This window comes from Cnephaeus nilssonii, assembly GCF_951640355.1.
Source record: "Cnephaeus nilssonii genome assembly, chromosome: X".
In the NCBI taxonomy this organism is placed as follows: Eukaryota; Metazoa; Chordata; class Mammalia; order Chiroptera; family Vespertilionidae; genus Cnephaeus; species Cnephaeus nilssonii.
The window spans coordinates 3,264,042-3,284,992 of record NC_137071.1 but is presented as its reverse complement, the minus strand read 5'-3'; the positions used below and the strand labels follow the sequence as shown (position 1 = coordinate 3,284,992).

The 20,951-nt window shown below is 44.3% G+C and overlaps 1 protein-coding gene across 1 annotated transcript in view; it reads right to left on the bottom strand.

Moving 5' to 3' along the window:
- EGFL6 (EGF like domain multiple 6) overlaps nucleotides 1-18,525 on the bottom strand; it is a gene marked incomplete at both ends in the record, with an annotated part of 34,031 nt that extends 15,506 nt beyond the window's left edge. Inside the window, 3 exons of the mRNA XM_079765650.1 lie at nucleotides 2,393-2,485; nucleotides 4,220-4,326; nucleotides 18,452-18,525. Coding sequence (XP_079621776.1) covers nucleotides 2,393-2,485; nucleotides 4,220-4,326; nucleotides 18,452-18,525 — 274 coding nt within the window. The remainder of the gene's footprint in view (nucleotides 1-2,392; nucleotides 2,486-4,219; nucleotides 4,327-18,451) is intronic.
- Between the last annotated feature and the right edge of the window lie 2,426 nt (nucleotides 18,526-20,951).

The following is a 20,951-nucleotide window of genomic DNA, read 5'->3' as shown; positions in this document are numbered from 1 at the left end:
TAGGGCAGTGGTCGGCAAACTCATTAGTCAACAGAGCCAGATATCAACAGTATAACGATTGAAATTTCTTTTGAGAGCCAATTTTTTTAAACTTAAACTTCTTCTAACGCCACTTCTTCAAATAGACTTGCCAAGGCCGTGGTATTTTGTGGAAGAGCCACATTCAAGGGGCCAAAGAGCCACATGTGGCTCGAGAGCTGCAGTTTGCCGACCACGGCCCTAGACCAATTAAAGCTGAGTATCTGGAGGGAGTGGAGTGGGGGCCTGCCCTGCTCTGGAACTTCCTGCTCCTTCCAGAACACTGGCCCTCTATTCTTGAGGGCAGCTGGACTTGATTTGCTGCTCATCGCTCAACTGCGTTCTAGAACCAGGGACCCTGTCAGAATGATGGCACGTTTCTTCACGCCAGGGTTTCTCAACCTCAGCATTGCTGACATTTGGGTCAGATCATTCTTCATGATAGGGGGCTGCCCTGTGCCCTGTAGCATCTGAGCAGCATCCCTAGCTTCCACCCAGTCGATGACGGTAGTAACTCCTTCAAATGTGTTCAGATGCCCCCTGGGGTAAGGTTCCCAGATTTAGCAAATAAAAATACAAGATGCCCTGGCTGTTGTGTTCAATGGTTAGAGTTTCAACCTGCACACCAAAGGTTCACGGGTCTGATTCCTGGTCAAGGACATATACCTGGGTTGCAGGTTCAGTCCCTGACCTCAGTCGGGGCGTGTGCTGGAGGCAACCAATCGATATGTCTCTCTCACATCAATGCCTCCCACATTGTCTCTCTCTCCTTCTCTCCCTCTCCCTCCACTCTCTCTAAAAGTCAATGGAAAAAATATCCTTGGATGAGGATAAACAACAACAAAAATACAGGATGCCCAGTTAAGTTTCAATTTTAGATAAATGATTAAACTTTTTTAGTATATACACATCCCAGTCAATATTTAGAACATAAGTATGCCATAAAATTATTTGTTGTTTATCTGAAATTAAAATGTAACTGGGGATCTGTATTTTATCTGGCAAATCTTCCTGGGGAACAGTATTATACAGATTGAAAACTGCTGTTCTCAATATTATAAATAAACTCTCCAATGTCTTCAAATAAACAGCCCATGACAAAAGCCACAAACTGCCTTTTAAAATATATCCATCAAAATAAAAAATGTACATTATTCAACCCAGCAATTCCATTTTTAGAATTTATCTTATTCTTATATGCATATCCTTGTACCCACTCAAGGTGCAAGGATATGCATAGAACGATGTCTGCTTTCGCATTGTTTATAATGGCAAATAATTGGAGACAACTTAGACGATAGTGCTTAAATAAAGCATTTTTTTACATAAATGATAAAAGTGTTCACACTAAGGACTAGGATACAGGCTTAAAAAGTGTGAGGCAGCTCTGTATGTGCTGACATGGGAGATGCCCATGAGAGGTACTGATGTTGGTTCTATCATAGAAAAGGCTGGAGGGACCTAGCACAAACTCAACTATGGCAAGAGTAGGGACTGGGAGTGGACACTCACTTTAAAAAATATTTTTTAATTGATTTTTAGAAAGAGAGTAAGGGAGAGGGAGAGAAACATCTACACTGAGTGGTCAGATTATTATGATCTCTGAACGCATAATAATCTGGCCACTCAGTGTATATCCTATATAATAAAAGGCTAATATGCAAATTGTCCCCTTGACCAGGAGTTCGACCAGCAGGCAGGCCGGCCGGCCAACCGCCCATGTCCCCTCCCCCTGGCCAGGCTGGCCGGACCCCACTCATGCACGAATTCATGCACCGGGCCTCTAATACACACACACACACACACACACACACACACACACACACACACACACACTGAGTGGCCAGATTATTATGCGTTCAGAGATCATAATAATCTGGCCACTCAGTGTAGGTGAGAGCGAAACATCAACCGGCTGCCTCCTGCACGCCTCTTAACAGGGATGGAGTCTGCAACCCAGGCATGTGCCCTGGCCAGGAATTGAACTGGCAACCTTTTGGTGCATGGGACGATGCTCAATCAACTGAGCCATACTGGCCAGGGCTGGACACTCACTTCTTTTTAAAAAAATATGTTTTTATTAATTTTAGAGACAGAGAGAGGAAGGGAGAGGGAGAGAGTGAGAAACATCCATCAGCTGCCTCCTGTATGCCTCCTACTGGGGATCGAGCCTGCAGCCCAGGTACATGCCCTTGACCGGAATTCAACCTGGGACCCTTCAGTCCGCAGGCCAACGCTCTATCCAGTGAGCCCATTTGAAGATCGGAGTTAAATCCTGAGCACTATATCATGTCACAAATCTCACTGCAATGATGAGAATGCTTGTGAAAGATCTGGGGTAGGTTTGGACTAGGACCTGGTCTGTGCCACTGACCTTGACTGCAGGTTTTCCCGGTGTATCCTGGGAAGCATCTACATTTGTTTGGTCCCACACACTCACCAAACTTGCAGCCAGGTTCACACGTAGCTGTGGAAAGAAAAGTGTTTTAAGGATAAAAGAACAGGAGTAGTTAGCACAGTGAAATGCACCCATGTCAAACTCAGCCGCCTTGTCTATGGCAGAGACATCCGTGGGGACATTTAGAGGATGATCTGCTTTTTCTCTGGTCCATTTTCCTCTTTAACACACTGGAAAGTTTTTTAAAAATATATATTTTATTGATTTTTTACAGAGAAGAAGGGAGAGGGATAGAGAGTTCGAAACATCAATCAGCTGCCTCCTGCACACCCCCTACTAGGGATGTGCCCACAACCAAGATACATGCCCTTGACCGGAATCGAACCTGGGACCTTTCAGTCCACAGGCTGACACTCTATCCACTGAGCCAAACCAGTTAGGGCAGCGTTGTCATTCTTAAAAATAGCTAAATTATTGTGCTTTACAGTTTATAATCTAATAGGATCCACACCAACACCTAAAGTGTATGGGGCATGTAGTAGTGTATTTGTCCATTTAACAGATAAACACTGAGGTTCAGGCATATGCCACCTAGGGACACAGGAACAGTGAGACCAGAGTCCTGCCACGAAGGAGTGCATCCCAGCTCAGTCAGCTGGGAGGAATGAATGCAGATTTGATTCCTCACACTGAGAGTGTTCATTATGATAGAAAGTCATCTAGCCCTGGCCGGTTTTGCTCAGTGGTTACAGCATTGGCCCTCGGACTGAAGGGTCCGGGTTCAATTCCAGGTCAAAGGCATCTACCTGGGTTGCAGGCCTGATCCCGGCCTGTGTCAGGGCATGTGCAGGAGGCCACCAATCAATGTGTCTCACATTGATGTTTCTCTCTCTCTGTCTCTCTCCCCACCCCCTCCCTTTCACTCTTTCTAGAATCAATGGAAAAAAAGTATCCTCTGGTGAGAATTAGTGAAAAAAAAGAAAGTCATAATAAAAACAAACACCACCAAACTCTACATAAATTCCTGTCCTTCCCAACCCTCTTGAAATGATCAGAGGCCTTTTCCTAACGCATGGCCTGAGAAACAATGTCCAAGGCCAATTATGGCTCGTTAGTATGAAAGTTGTACAGAGAATCCAATAATACTTAACATCTTTGCATATACACATGTATATCTTGAAACCATCTAGAAATTGGCATAATGGACTTTCAAAATGTGAGTAACAAAATTATAAAGAAAATGGCTTACTTTCACATTTGTGACTGAAGTCTACCGGTTGTGTGATTCATAATTAAAAAGTGTATATCATTAGAAATCAATTGTGAAAAGTTATAATTGGAAGGAGGTACTTATTGACCTATTTTTGTCCAACTCAGTTTCTCCTGATTAAAACAATAACAAGCCACCCGGTCATGCTCACTAAGATAGCAATAGAAATAAGTGACAAGGCAGGCCTCCTAACAAACCATGTCTAGGGGTGATGGTGTCAGCCACATTTTGGGTGGGAAGAGGTCTCACAGGAACCTAAGAGCTTGGGTGTTGGTGGTTGAGAGTCGACCTAAGAACCAGGAGGTCATGGTTTGATTCCTGCTCAGGGCACATGCCCGTGTTTCGGGCTCGATCCCCAGTGTGGGACATGCAGTCGGCAGCCGATCAATGATTCTCTCTCATCATTGATGTTTCTATCTCCCTCTCCATTCCTCTCTGAAATCAATTAAAAAATAAAAATAAATAATAATAAAAACCTAAAGACCCTGAGCTCCTGCTTGAGTACATGGTGGCCTGAGTTTTTACAAAGTTACCTTCACAGACTCCCTTGCTGCCCCTTCTCCAGCCGTAGCAGCAGGCCAGTTTGGTTCCATAGCGACAGAGCCCGGGCTCAAGTGCCGACAACCCGTGACCCCTTGGACTGCAGACAAAGAGCCACATGTTAGTATTGAGAAAACAGAAAGAGCAACAGGGATCCTTCCCTGCTACTAAATGAGCAGCAGAGATGTCAGTTACCGGGTTAATTTCAACAAACCTGCCCATTCGACTTTTAAAAACCTGAATTTGGGGTGGCCAGTCCGTGCTACCATCCCTTGCCAGCCTTCTCCAATAATTAGTGTCATCCATTTCCTTCTTCCTCAGAGTTAAAAGAATTGGGTTACATAATCTAGAAAACTGGGGCACATGAAAGTGGCCAAAAGTTCATGGGCTTCCCTCCGGCTATCCTTTGGCACCTGGGACCTGGGCATGCCTCGCAGCCCTGGCTTCATCCAGAAGGTCATCCGGAAGGACGTCTGGTCTAATTAGCATATTATGCTTTTATATATATATATTACGCTTTATATATATATATATATATATATATATATACACACACACACACACACACACACACACACATATACACACACACACATATATATACACACACACACATATATATACACACACATATATATACACACACACATATATACACACACACATATATATACACACACACATATATATACACACACACACATATACACACACACACACAAACATACACACATACATACTAGTATATATTTCAGGGAAGAAGAGAGAGGGAGAGATAGAAACATTAATGATGAGAAAGAATCATTGATCAGCTGCCTCCTGCATGCCTCCCACTGGGGATCGAGCCCACAACCCGGGCATGTGACCTGACCTGGAATTACACCATGATCTCCTGGTTCATAGGTCAACGCTCAACCACTGAGCCATGCCAGCTGGGCAACAGTACTCTTCTTTTGATTTAGCTTTAGCCACAAGCCACATAAAAACAGATGCCCACCCAGCGTTGGCTTGCAGGCTATAGTTTGCCGATTCCTGACCAAGTGAGCCCTGTCACCAAGTGCCCCTAAGTGTTCTGGGCCACGGATAAAGCTTGCTGCAAGTTTACCTACTCACTGGCCTAGGATGGGACAGGGTTGCTAGCAGATCCTGGAAGAAGACTTGAGTTGTACATTTTATGGAGGGCTGGGGTTGTTCCCACACGCATATTAAATTCACTGTAAAATGTTTCCTGGGCTGTTTAACAGACAAGGAATGTACATTTTACCACGTGCTTTCTGCTGCAGGGCTGGATTTTATGCAAGTTAATAACATCTGAGTCAAGGTCGGGAAGTTAACTAACCTTGCCGTTTTCCCTCGTGGTCTGCCTCCCACCAACTTGGTTGTTCAATTAAGAGCTACAAAGAGATGGTGTCTGACATTTCATTAGCTGAGAACACCAAATCAAGGATGAATTTATTCTTTACTTTTAAAAACACACACACATATTTTTATTGATTTCAGAGAGGGAGAAGAGAGAGATAGAAACATCAATGATGAGAGAGAATCACTGATGACTGCCTCCTGCATGCCCCACACTGGGGATCGAGCCCGAAACCCAGCAATGTGCCCTGATCAGGAGTCGAACAGTGACCTCTGGGTTCATAGGTTGATGCTCAATCACTGAACCACGCCGGCCGGACTACTTTTTTCTTGAAGGGACATTATTTTCATCCTCTAATGGAATTAATTTTGGGGATTTGTAAGTCATTCACTCAACCTCTGAATGGGGTTTTCTAACCTCTACATGACCAATATTTTGAGCCAAATAAATCTTTGTTGTTGGAGGCTGTCCTGTGCATTGTAGGATGCTTAGCAGCATCCCTGGCCTCTACCTACAGACACCAGCAGCACCGACCCCTCCAGTAGTGTCAGCTGAAAACGTCTAGACATCGCCAAATGTCCCATGGAGCAGCAGTCGCCAACCTTTCGGACCTCACGGACCACCCCACTGGTTGGCGACCGCTGCCCTGGAGGACAAAACCATCCCATGTTAAGTACCACTGCATTAAAGCGAAACATTTACTGAGCACTTGTTATATTCCAAACACTATATTAGGCACATAGAGTGATGAAAATGGCCCAATCTTTGCTCTCTTAATGTCATAGTCTACTGTAAACAGATATATTAAAGGACAGCCTGGTAAGTAGCATTACTATGCTCTCAGAAAGTGTTGTGGCTGAGAAATAATACAGCCATCTGACATAATCTAATCTGGATATATATATATATATATATATATATATATATATATATATATAGCTAATATGCAAATTGTCCACTCAGGAGTTCAACCGGGAGAGTGGGATTTTGATTGCTTGCTATGATGTACGCTGACCACCGTGGTGGCGCGGAACATGCTGGGAGACCAGTGGTGGTGGCAGGGCGCTGAGGGAAAGGAGGAGGTGGGGAGGCGGGGAGGCCAGGCCTAAGGACCCTACCCTGCACAATTTCATGCACTAGGCCTCTAGTTACTAATAATTCTACTTGACCCAGTCTGCATGGATCTAACAATGCCCAAACAAGAAACCACAGACTACTGAACATGAAGTGTGTTGAGCAAATAAGTACTAGTCCAAACACAGTGATGCATTTAAGAATCATTTCTTAGCGTTTTGAAAATTGATATATAATTCACATAAGGTAAAACTTACCATTTAAAAGTGTACACTTCAAAGGGCAAGAGATCTTTCTTTTTTATAGCTACATAGTATTCCATTGTGTAAATGTACCACAGCATTTTTATCCACTCATCTACTGACGGGCACTTGGGCTGTTTCCAGATCTTAGCTATTGTAAACTGTGCTGGTGTGAACATAGGGTACATACATTCTTTCTGATTGGTGTTTTGAGATTCTTAGGATATATTCCCAGAAGTGGGATCACTGGGTCAAATGGCGGTTCCATTTTTAATTTTTTTAAGTATATTTTTTTATTGATTTCAGAGAGGAAGGGAGAGGGAGAGAGATATAGAAACATCAATGATGAGAGAGAATCATTGATTGGCTGCCTCCTGCGTGCCCCCTACTGGGGATTGAGCCCACAATCCGGGCATGTGCCCTAACTGGGAATTGAACCGTCATCTCCTGGTTCATAGGTTGATGCTCAACCACTGAGCCATGCCGGGTGGGCCCATTTTTAATATTTTGAGGAAACTCCATATTATTTTCCACAGTGGCTACACCAGTCTGCATTCCCACCAGCAGTGTACTAGGGTTCCCTTTTCTCCACATCCTCACCAGCACTTGTCGTTTGTTGATGGTAGCCATTCAGACAGGTGTGAGATGGCACCTCACTGTTGTTTTAATTTGCATCTCTCTGATGATTAGTGACTTTGAGCATGTTTTCCTGTCTCTTGGCCTTCTGTATGTCCACTTTGGAGAAGTGTCTATTTAGGTCCTTTGCCCATTTTTAAATTGGATTGTTTGTCTTCCTTTTGTTAAGTTGTTTGAGTTCCTTATATATTCTGGATATTAACACTTTATCAGATGTATCATTGCCAAATATGTTCTCCCATACAGTGGGCTCCCTTTTCATTTTGTTGATGGTTTCTTTTGTTGGACAGAAGCTTTTTACTTTGATGTAGTCCCATTTGTTTATTTTCTCCTTAGTTTCCCTTGCCCTAGGAGATGTATCTGTAAACATATTGCAATGAGAGATGTCTGAGATTTTGCTGCCTATGGTTTCTTCTAAGATTTTTATGGTTTCACAACTTACATTTAAGTCTTTTATCCATTTTGAATTTTGTGTATGGTGTAAGTTGGTGGTCTAGATTCAAGTTTTTTTTGCATGTACCTGTCCAATTTTCCCAGCACCATTTATTGAAGAGATTGTCTTGATTCCATTGTATGCTCTTGCTTCCTTTGCCAAATATTAACTGAGCATAATGGCTTGGGTCGATTTCTGGGTTCTCTGTTCTGTTCCATTGGTCTATATGCCAGTTCTTGTGCCAGTACCAGGCTGTTTTGATTACAGTGGCTTTGTGGTATAGCTTGATATCTGGTATTGTGATCTCTCCTATTTTGTTCTTCCTTCTCAAGATTGCTGCAGCTATTCGGTGTCTTTTTTTATTTTTATTTTTTTTGGTCTCATATGGTGACCCCTAACCTCCTTATATCCCATTGAAATACATTTGCATGCTAACTGACACACCCTGCAGCCGCCTGAAGCCTATATAAGGACACAACATGGTTGCTGGGGTTCTTACCAGAAATCTCCACCCCTTTCCCAGAAAGATCCTGAACATTCCTCTCCCCTCTTATTGAATGCCCTACCACCCGATTAAATGAATGTCAATGAAAGAAGTAAATTCCACTAGGGAGGGGATGCTCTGTAGATGGAATAGCCACTCTCACTGCTTCACTAAGAAACTCTCTTTCACTTTAAATTCTATTCTGGCTTGTATTTGAATTCTTTCTTGCATGAAGCCAAGAAACCACCATGGTTGGCAGACCCTTGGGTCCCCGGACCCCAGGAATGCCTGCATCAAGGGGTTTTCTAGAGGAAATAGGGCCTGATATGAATTCTGGTGACGGGTAGAACTTACCCAGCTCCAAGGGAGGAATCTGTTTACTGGGGAAGGTGTTTCAGGCAGAGAAAATAGCCTGTGTCAAGGATGGAGCCACTAAGAACACAAGTTGGTGGCCTATAGACTTGAGAATAGAAAGTAGTGTGTGTTTGCACTAGGGAAGTGGGAGAGGAAGCAGAGAGAATAGGATGGAGAAGGGGCAGGGAGATTAGCAGGGGCCAGAAAGAAAAGACCTGTGTCCACGGGAAACAGTCTGTCCATCTTGAAAGCTCCGAAGAGTTATGGAAGGATTTCAAGCAGTAAGAAATATCAAAGATTTGACAAAACACAGGCCAGCCGCCTTAGAACCATGGTGAACTTGATAAGCTCTAACATGATTACTAAAACTGTTAGATGTGAAATATCACAAAAACAAATTGCAATTTGTTGAAATATGGTATTTTTCCAAAAGTCTAAGTAGAAACTTTGGTGAAAGCGCCCAGGGTCCCCTGCACAGGTGGTCAAACCCATTTCATATGTGTTGGGTAAAATCCATCACTTTTGATTTATGCAGAATTCTGCCTGGGGTTAACTAACAGGAGAAAATTAGCAGAAGATGAAATTCATATACTGCTTGCACATTACCACAACTCTCCAGAGACATCGTCTTTCTCGAGTTTTATTGCTTTCACATGCTTGCCTGTAGGTGAAAAGGTGACACAGAAATCTGCGTTGTAGTAATTTCTCCCAAGTCATCGTTTTTGACATTGTACGAAGTATCACTTGTTAAACTCTCCAAAATGTTAATGAGTAACCCTTGGGCCATCCAAAACGTGTTAATGAAGTAAGATTTCTTAGGCACTGGAAGAAATCCCTTTCTCAGTGACAAGTGCATCTTAGAATTCAAGCTCTCTTAGAAGAAATCAGAAACTGGACATTAAATCTAGCCTTAGTCTCATTTGTGTAAAAAATGAAAATAGCTAAGAATCTACTGATGATTAGGAACTAGAAAATGGATTCTGATGTCCGGGCAAGTATACAAATCAGCCTCCAGCTCCACTATGGATGCAACGGCACGCTCTGTGCATATTTTCTAAAGACGACCGAGCAGCTTCAAACAACAGGGAAAGAAAAACCACTAGAGAACCATGCGAGTCCATAAATGAGCCACATGCCTTTTAATGAATGGGTGTGCCATCCATGAATTCACTCAGCTTTGAGAGATGGCTTCAAACGAACAGCTACAAATGGGATTTTACTGGTTTGATCATCAAATTCTACATCTGGTTATGAGAATGGAAAATTAGTTTAAAGGGGGGAAATCACTCCTGGACAGAAATGCTACTAATTACTTGCTGGTTTAAAAAGATGCCAGAGGAAATTGATTTATTACCCCAAGAATCGAGCTCTGCATTTTATGCTTGCCAGTTTTCTTTTAATGCACATATGCAGCTATTTAAAACTACAAATAAAAAGAAAATTAATTACTAATTGTTTCTGTTTAAATTGAAACAATATTATTGAGGGGAAGAAATAGGCAAGCATGATATTGACAATAATAGCAGGGCACATTAACTTATAAAATCTTTTAAAAACTGAGAGAGAGAGAGAGAGAGAGAGAGAGAGAGAGAGAGAGAGAGAGGTCTTGGACATGGACAACAGTGTGGTGATTGTAGGGATTAGGGGGGTGGGTAGAGGTGGAAGAGGGCATATAGGAGATAAATGGTGATGGAAAAAATAAACATTTTAAAAAGTAAGTATAAATGTCTGCTAAAAAGCTTGAACATTTAGTTTCTACATAGTTCTCACATGCCATTTCATGTTAACATTAGCAAATGATTCAAATTACTTTCCCAGAAGCCTCTCCTTCTACCTTTGCTCGAATATCATGCCCACTCATGATCTTTCCCATCACTAATTCAATTATTTTACTTTAATATCTGGTTGTGAGTATTCTGGATAAGGGCCATAAACTATTAGGTTCAACTACACGAAACTACCATTTTTTTAAAGTTAAAAATGGCCAAATAGTTTTAACTCCATATGTTGCAATTTAACGGTGGTGGAAGAGATGGTTAAGTGCTCATTAGGCTGCTTCTGTGTCTCCTGGGCAGAGCTACGCTAGACTTCCCAGCCAGCCTGCCAGCTAGTTTGAGCCCCAGGACTGGATTTGGCCAGTGGAATGTGGGTAGGTCACCTCCAAGCCTGCTCACAACGCCTCCCAAGAGACCCTGGATCTGCTTATTTTCCATCAACCCATTGATGAAAGATGATTCTGTGGACCTGGAGGAAGATGGTGACTCTCAAGATGGATGGAGCCTGGCTCCATGTGAAGGCATGCCGCCATCTTTTAACATGCCTTGGACTTCAAGGCAAACAAAGAAAGAAACTTCTGCAGTGTTCAACCACTGAGATTTTGAGATGGTCTGATGCAGAAGTTAGCCTATCATGATCAACACAGTAGTATTTCAAGAATCATTTCTTTTCCTAAAGTCTGGTACACATGATTATGTTCTTTATATGTGAATCCATTCATACAAAAACAAACAAAAAAACACCTTACAAAGCTATCAATATGAATTGCATTTAGTTCCATATTTACTGCAGCATGTATTTTTTAAATGTATAAAATTGGACCAGTGCATTCTGGCATTATCAAAGATACATGGTTAAGGCATAGTATCAATCATCAGAATTTAACAGATGTCTGAGTATAGAGAGCTTTTATGCATTTGGCTGGATTGACCCAACCCTATGGAACCTGATATACCTGGGGTCATCAATAAAAAGGAATTTATGAAAAAGAATTTCTGATCTTGGACTGAAATGATTCCACCAACAAGCACTGCCCTCTACCACCTTGGGAGGTCTGGCTGGGCTGGCCAGCTTCTCTCTCTCTCATTTCTCATCTCTCTTCTTAAACAATGTTTGGCACACAGAAGGCCCAGGGAACCTGGTCCTCAGGCAGGGACGTATTAACGTAGGGGAGTATGTCTCCGTGGAGAGAGGGCCCTGAGCTGTAGGAGTCTGAGCTAAATGCTGAATTGCCAGAGTTCCTTTAATGCATTATACAGCTTGCTGTCTAGATTGATCAAATTAATCAGAAAATTGCCGTCTCCACAGCTGAAGTTAATTTAAAAACATTCCAGGGGTTGTGTAAGTAGTGTAGTATTTCTTCATGGGATTCCTTATTTTCTGCAAAAAAAATAAATAAATAAAAAATACTGTGCCAGAATTCTCTGTACGCTTGTATATGGTTCCAGGAAACTTCATGATATTCTCCAAGACAAATTGAGAAGTTAAAACTTCTTTTACTGATGTTTAAATCCGTTTAAATATTGACAAACAAATTAAATCTTTTTTTTTCCTAAATAGGGATAACAAGGCCCAACCATGATGGGTTGGGTCTTTTGTTTGTTTGTTTGTTTGTTTGTTTGTTTTTCCATAGCTCCCAGCATGGCAAGCCCATTGTACCTAATGGGTTAAGATCAATTCTGGGTTCCCATCCATCTTCAAGATACAGGATTCAAGTCCAACAGGCCCAGGGATACCCCAAAGCATCTCACCTTCCTGAATATATAGGCTATCAAGCTCTCTAGGCCCAGCGTGAATTGATGAATTTTCAAATTCCCCATGCCTTGAGTGGTAGGGCAAAACTTGGCAAAACTTGGAACTTTCCATTGCTTCCTCTACTTCTCTCATTTATCTTTCAAGCTCAGGAGTCAGGCTAAAATTGGGGAAGAGGAGTGTGTTAGTTTGGCCTCTCCCTGGAAGCAGACCACAAGATAAGATTTGAATGCAAGAAGTGGTTTATTGATGAGGTGAAGGGAAGATCATTAGGGAAGAGGGAAAGTGAGACAAGGAAGGGAAGGTAGTAAAAAAAACAAAAAAGTCAGTGTTATCAAGACAGCCATCTTTATTTTCCATCACATTCATTCATTCATAGTGAACATGGTGGGGAAACGACATAAAATTAAGTTAAGAAATAGGCAAAGGATAGATCAAGTAGTCCCTTCCATGCCATTTTATATAGAACGGATTTTATTCTTTTTTAAAAAAATCTTTATTGTTGAAAGTATTATATATGTCCTCTTTTTTCCCCAATGACTTCCTCTAGCCCACCCCAACCCCCACCCCAGGCCTTCACCACACTATTGTCTGTGTCCATGGGTTATGCATATATGCATACCAGTTCTTCGGTTTTCGGTTGATCTCTTCCCACCCACCCTCCCAACCCTACCTTCCCTCTGAGATTCCACAGTGTGTTCCATGGTTCTGTGTCTCTGGATTTATTTTGTTCATCAGTTTATTTTGTGCATTAGAGTTCACATATGAGTGAGACCATGTGATACTCGTCTTTCTCTGACTGGCTTATTTCACTTAGCATAATACTTTCCAGGCCTGTCCATGTTGTCTCAAAGGGTAAGAGATCCTTCTTTTTTACTGCTGCATAGTATTCCATCGTGTAAACGTACCACAGCTTTTTATCCACTCATCTGCTGATGGGCACTTGGGCTGTTTCCAGATCTTAGCTATTGTAAATTGCACTGCAATGAACATAGGAGTGCATACATTCTTTCTGATTGGTGTTTCCGGTTTCTTAGGATATATTCTTAGAAGTGGGATCACTGGGTCAAATGGCAGTTGCATTTTAAATTTTTTAGGAAATTCCATACTGTTTTCCATAATGGCTGCACCAGTATGCATTCCCACCAGCAGTGTACTAGGGTTCTCTTTTCTCTACATCCTCACCGGCACTTGTTGTTTGTTGACAGGTGGTACCTCATTGTCGTTTTAATTTGCATCTCTCTGATGATTAGTAACTTTGAGCATTTTTTCTTCTACTTTCACCACTCTTATTCAACATAGTCCTGGAAGTCTTAGCCAGAGCAATCAGACAAGAAGAAAAAATAAAAGGCTTCCAAATTGGAAAGGAGGAAGTAAAACTGTCATTATTTACAGATGACATGATATTGTACATAGAAAACCCTAACAACCCACCAAAAAACTACTAGATTTCATAAATAAATTCTTCAATGTAGCAGGATAAAAAATTAACACCCAGAAATTGATGGCATTTTTATATACCAATAATGAATTCTCAGAAAGAGAAACTTAAAAAAATAATCCCATTTACCAATGCAACAAAAAAATTAAGATACATAGGGATAAACTTAACCAAGGAGGTAAAAGACTTGCACTTGAAAAACTACAGGATATTGAAAAAAGAGATAGAGGAAGATATAAACAAGTGGATTGATAGAATTAACATTATTAAAATGTCCATACTATCCAAAGCAATCTATAGATACAATGCAATCCCTATTAAATGGCATATTTCCCAGATCTAAAACAAAATACTCCAAAAATTTATATGGAACCAAAAAAGACCCTGAATAGCCACAGCAATCTTGAGAAAGAACAAAGTTGGGATCACAACATCAGATATCAAGTTATACTATAAGGCCACTGTAATCAAAACAGCCTGGTATATAGATCAATAGAACAGAACAGAGAACCCAGAAATCGACTCAAGCCATTACACTTAATTATTATTTGACAAAGGAGGCAAGAGCATATAATGGCGTCAAGACAGTCTCTTCAATAAATGGTGTTGGGAAAATTGGACAGATACATGCAAAAAAATAAAACAGCCACCAATTTACACCATACACAAGAATAAACTCAAAATGGATAAAATACTTAAATGTAAGTTGTGAAACCATAAAAATCCTAGAAGAAACCATAAGCAGCAAAATCTCAGACATCTCTCATTGCTTGCCAATACATCTCCTAGGGCAAGGGAAACAAAGGAGAAAATAAATAAATGGAACTATGTAAAAGTATAAAGAGAATTATGGGAGAAGCAGGGAACTATGGGATAAAATGGGATTATGAAAGATGCAGGTAACTATGAGAAAGAATGGGATTATGGGAGAAGCAGGGAACTGTGGGAGGGGATGGGCTTATGGGAGCAGCAGAGTACTATGGAAGAGAATAGGATTATGGGAGCAGCAGAGGAAAACGGGAGAGAATGGAATTATGGGAGAAGCAGATAACTATGGGAGGAAATGGGATTGTGGGAGAGAATGAAATTATGGGAGCAACACAGTACCATGGGAGAGAACATTTATGGGAGTGATTGAGATTATGGGAGAAGCAGGCAACTATGGAAAATAATGAGATTATGGGAGAAAATGGGATTATGGGGGCAGCAGAGTACTATGGGAGAGAATGGAGAATTATAGTAGAAGCAGGGGATTATGGGAGATCTAGGAATGGACAAAGCATGTCTAGAGCATCTAAATTGTCCCAGTGCCCAAAGGGTATAGAAAAGTCTGAGGTTCAAGCCAAATATTGATGCTTAAAACTATGGAAACATATGCTGCTAATGATTTACTTACTTGATAAGTGTTAATTGTCTACTACGTGCTAAGCACCATTTAAGAGGCATATAATTTTCTAGGTCACTAAAGTTATGGTGCAGATTTTCAATTAAATAAAAACGTGATTATATTAGAAATTTCTCTATAGCAGGGGTAATTTTTGCTATAAGTGTGAAACCTCAGAAAATAAGCATGCCCTGGCTGGTGTTGCTCAGTGGGTAGAGCATCAGACTGCGGATTGAAGGGTCCTGGGTTTGATTCCAGTCAAGGGCATATGCCCAGGTTGCGGGCTCGATCCCCGGTGGGGGGTGTGCAGGAGGTAGCTGATCAATGGTTCTCTCTCATCATTGATGTTTCTATCTCTCCCTTCCTCTCTGAAATCAATAAAAGTATTTTTAAAAAAGGAAGAAAATAATCAGCAGACATACTTTTCTGCAGTGAATGCCTAGCTTTTTCTTTTAGTGTGTCCCTGTAACTCAGAGTCTGGAGTTGATTAACCACAGCTCCCAGCAGTTCCTGAATAGCCGACCACTTGACATTTCCAAGCATGTTGAGGAGATAATACACACACCCGCTGGTGAACCTGATACGGTGTAAGGAAACCATGTTTCACATCTTGAAAACTGCAGAATCCTCCACAGAGTCTCCATTTTAATATTCTTTGGCTTATTTGGGGGCTTTTCAGCTTTGCATTTAATTTGGTGGCACTTTGAGAGTGACACTCCTAGCGGTCAGTTTGCTGGTTGCTAGGGAACTAGTACTCTCATCTCCAAAGAGAACTTGGTCTTCCTGAAGCGGGCTTTCTAGCACTACAAGACCCGCACAGTTCCAGGACAATGTGACTATGAGCAAATTACATCTGCCCACATTTTTATCATGAAAAGGAAATTGAAACTTGTGACCATACATTCTAAGAACCTGATTTGAGGTCTGTTCTCTTTGAATTTCAAAATCCCTTAATACTGTGGCAGACTCTGATAAAATTTTTTAAAAAATATACTAGAGGCCTGGTGCATGGATTCATGCACTGGTGGGGTCCCTCAGCTTGGCCTGCGGGGATAGGGTCAAAACCAGCTCTCCAACATCTCCCGAGGTGTCCCAGATTGCGAGAGGGCAAAGGCTAGGCTGAGGGACCCCATCGGTGCACGATCAGGCCGGGGAGGAACCGTGGGAGGGCTCCAGGTCATGTCCAGGATGTCTCGCCCAGTCCCAATTGGCTGGATCCCAGTAGCAAGCTAACCTACTGGTCAGAGCATCTACCCCCTTGTGGTCAGTGTGCATCAGAGCGACTGGTTGAACGGTTGAATGGTCGGACACTTAGTATATTAGGCTTTTATTACATAGGATTTTATTGATTTTTTACAGAGAGGAAGGGAGAGGGACAGAGTCAGAAACATCGATGAGAGAGAAACACCGATCAGCTGCCCTCTGCACACTCCCCACTGGGGACATGCCCGAAACCAAGGCACACGCCCCTGACCGGAACCGAACCCGGGACCCTCCAGTCCGCAGGCCGACGCTCTATCCACTGAGCCAAACCAGCCAGGGCTCTGATGAAAGTTTTTTCCCTACAAGTCAAACAGAGACAGGCTCACCTTAAAGCAGCCCGCACCAAAGCAAGGCTCCCAGCCTGCTCTGCCCAGGAAATGCCCACGAAAAAATCTCAAGCCCGGCCGGTGTGGCCCAGTGGTTGAGCGTCGACCCATGATCCAGGAGGTCACAGTTCGATTCCCGGTCAGGGCACATGCCCAGGTTGCCGGCTTGATCTCCAGTGTGGGGTGTGCAGGAGGCAGCCAATCAATGGTCCTCTCTCATCATTGATGTTTCTATCTCTCTTCCCTTCTCCCTTCCTCTCTCTGAAATCAATAGAAACATATTTTTTAAAAATCTCAACAGCGAAGTGGTTCTCACGCAGCTGGAGGTGATTCAGCAGGGGACCTTGGACATGTCCGGGGGCATTTTTTGGTTGTCACAACTTGGGAAGGTTGCTGCGGGCATCTGGTGGTTAGAAGTGCCACAGATGCTCCTGCTAAGAATCCTACAACGCACATAACAGCCTCTCTACCCCACAAACACGGTCCACCCCAGCCCCAAAGGGCTCTGGTCCCACAGTGGAGAAGCCCTGCTTAGGGGACACCTCGGAAGGCAAGACGTCACAGCCAGGGAACCGGGAACCCGTTTCCAGTGAGTGATCCCCAAAAGGCTGCCCTGGGGCGCAGGGACTCTGGGCCAGACCGCCTGGGTCTTACTGGCTGTGCCTCCTTGTGCATTTACCCCCGTCTGTGCCTCATGTTTCTCCTCTATAACTGGGGGATGATAACTCCACACAGAGTAGTTATGGGGCTTTATTTCATTTTAAGAAGTATATTTTATTGATTTTAGAGAGGAAGGGAGAGGGAGAGATAGAAACATCAATGATGAGAGAGAGAGAATCATTGATCAGCTGCCTCCTGCACGTCCCACCCCCCCACTGGGAATAGAGCCCACAACCAGAGCATGTGCCCTTGACCAGAATCGAACCCGGGACCCTTCAGTCCCCAGGCCAACGGGCTATCCACTGAGCCACACCAGCTAGGGCCGTTATGGGGCTTTAAATGGGTGTTTTGAACAGTGCCAGGCCTGCGGGGAGCACTATATAAGTGTGTCTTTCCTAAGTGGCCCTGCTGATCTCTGCAAAAGTAAGTTTTAGGGCTTGGAAAAACTTTTATGGGCAGTAAAGAAACAGCTTCGGATTCTGAACTGCCACAGCTAGAAGAATGAATCCGTTTCATTCACACCCATGTTCCTTCTTTCCAGTTCATCAACCCTAACGAGAAAGCCACTGCGTGGGAACCCCCTTCCCCGCGGGCTCGGCCCACAAACAGTAAGCGCTTAGTCCCAGTCCTCCCAGTTTCTTTCCCTTCTCCCCCAGCAAAACTAGCGACTGACAATCCGTTGGTACCGGTTAGAGAGAGTGGAAGACACAAAACTACACAGGCACAGAAGCTACCTACCCACGGGCAGACCCTCACACACGCGGCCCCACAGCTGCCAGCAGATCGCAAAGCCAGTACGCGCCCTCGGGGTGCGGGGTGCGCGCAGAGCCTCCCTCCTCCAGGAACCCACTGGAGGCGGTCAGGTGGGGCGCCTGGGATGCAAAGGGAGCTGGAGCGAAGCCCTGGCCGCTCAGGAACTGGCATCCTTGTTAAATCCCGTCTCAGCAGGCACACACCCGCGGGGGGTGCCAGGAGGGACGGGGGACAAAGAGTAGGGGCCCCGTGGGGAGCTCAAGCCAGGGCGATCGCCAGCCACTCACCTGGCCGCGTTCTCTAATCCACCTGCCACCCAGGGGAGCAGCAGCGGGAGCGCAAGGGCCCAGGGCGACCGCATCTTCGCGCCAGGCCTGCAGCTGTCGCCCGCCGCTCCTCCTCCTGCCCCCTGGGAGGGCGCGGGGCCCGGCGCAGCCTCCTCTCTCTCCTCGGTAGCTCTGGGTCTCCGCTCCTCGCCCGCGCGGCCCTGTGGTTGGGGGCGCTCGCGGGCTCTGGAGAGGTGGGGGCGCCCTGGCCAACCGCTGCGGCTCCTCTGAGGGTGAAGAGGGGTCGGTGCGCAAGGGAGGGCGGGGAGGGCCATGCACATCTGGCTGGGACCCGCCTCCAGCGCCCCCCTCCCCCTCTCCCCCCAAGCGCATCCTCCGCGCTAAGTTCACCAAGAAACTTACCCCGACTCAGTTTACTTCACTCTAGCTGGGTCGCCGTCTATTTCAGACCTGGGCAGCTTTCAGTGATACCTGCGCTGGGGGATTTAAGAATTTGCCTGAAAGGTCAAAGCAGGAACGAAGGATGCCAGTTGCGAATGATGCTTCTATCCTATATCTGTTTAGACTTTCATGCTGCAGAGTTTTCTTCAAAAACTGCACAGCATGGGCTGCTACAGCTGCAAAGTGCAACCCCTTCCTTTGACAAGTGACCTGCCAAACTCAGCTGCGACAGCTTACTCACAGGGGACCGCCAGGTGATACAGTAATGTAGTAACCAGCAGAAATTAATGGCAGAAACACGAATGCTATAGGAGTTCAGAGAATTCACTTGGGTACTTAGTATGTTCTTTGTTCTGACAATTTGTTATAGTAGAATGAATCAATGGTCCCTCCTTCACCCCCTCCCTGCATCCACACCCTTTGTCTTTTTTTTTCTTTTTAAATTGATTTCAGAGAGTTAAGAGAGAGGGAGAGAGAGAGATAGAAACATCAATGATGAGAGAGAATCATGGATTGGCTGCCTCCTGCACACCCCCTACTGGGGATCGAGCCTGAAATCTGGGCATATGCCCTGACCGGGAATCGAAACATGACCTCCTGGTTCACAGGTCAACACTCAACCACTGAGCCACACAGGCTGGGGGAGGAAGATTTTTTTAAAATATATTTTATTGATTTTTTACAGAGAGGAAGAGAGAGGGATAGAGAGTTAGAAACATCGATGAGAGAGAAACATCGATCAGCTGCCTCTTGCACACCCCTACTGGGGATGTGCCCGCAACCAAGGTACGTGCCCTTGACCGGAATCGAACCTGGGACCCTTGAGTCCGCAGGCCGACACTCTATCCACGGAGCCAAACCGGTTTCGGCAAGGGAGGAAGATTCTTGCTGCAGCTTCCTGATTCACACCATAGCTGTCTTTACTGGTGTAAGCCATACCTTTGTAGGCATCCTAATGGATTCAGTATTCCTGGTTAGTCACCAGTTAGGCCATTGAGCTGTTCATAGCCAACAGTGACTGGCATTGTCCTAGACACTTTACAGGCATCATCTTCATGAACACCTGCTCCCCTTTCTCATCTTCTTACTTCTTTGCAGCTTCAGAAGTCAAATGAGTTTCATGAATAAGGCAACAAGAGGATCCCATCAAGACCATTACCCAAACCCTTTGAACTCTTCAAACCATAGCTGGTTTTATTTCCTGAAAACACTAACAGTGAAAGGAAAGAATATAAGGTATGGACTGTATACCTGCCACCATCCTAAAGCAGGTGGGATATAAAGTTCCTCTTGGTGTGGGTTTGCCCACAAGCAGACCCTGAGGAAAGGACTGGATTGGTGGCGGTTTGTTCTGGAGGAGCAGAGCCCTGGAAGGGGGAGAGGGGGTGAGTCCAGAGAGGGAAGGTAAGCAATAGTAGGTGTGTATCAGGGTATCATTGGGGCAACTGCAGCTTCATGCTGCCAGGCACCTCCTTAAGCCAGCCTAGAACCTGGGTCTCACCTGAAAGGCCAGGGGGCTGGGGTATTTAGACACCATCTCTGTTCAGTCATTGCCTGAAGGCTTCCACCAGAGTGCAGGTCCAAGGACTTCTGCCTGCTGCGCTGAGAGCAGAGCCCGGCCAATTGTGGCTCAGCAGTTGAGCTTCGACCCAGGAACCAAGAGGTCACTGGTTTGATTCTGGTCAAGGGCACATGCCCGGTTTGTGGGCTCAATCCCCACTAGGGGGCGTGCAGGAAGCAGTGATCAATGACTCTCTCTCATCATTGATGTTTCTCTCTCCCTTCTTCTCTGAAATCTATAAAAATGAAGAAGAAGGAGGAGGAGGAGGAGGAAGGAGAAGAAGGAGGAAGGAGAAGAAGGAGGAAGGAGGGGAAGGAGGAAGGAGGGAAAGGAGGAAGGAGGGGAAGGAGGAAGGAGGAAGGAAGAAGGAGGAAGGAGGAAGGAGGAAGGAGGAAGGAGGAAGGAGAAGGAGAAGGAGAAGGAGAAGGAGAAGGAGAAGAAGAATATCCCATAGATGCTGAATGCAGACAAGCTACTGGTGCTGTCCAGCCGGGGAGG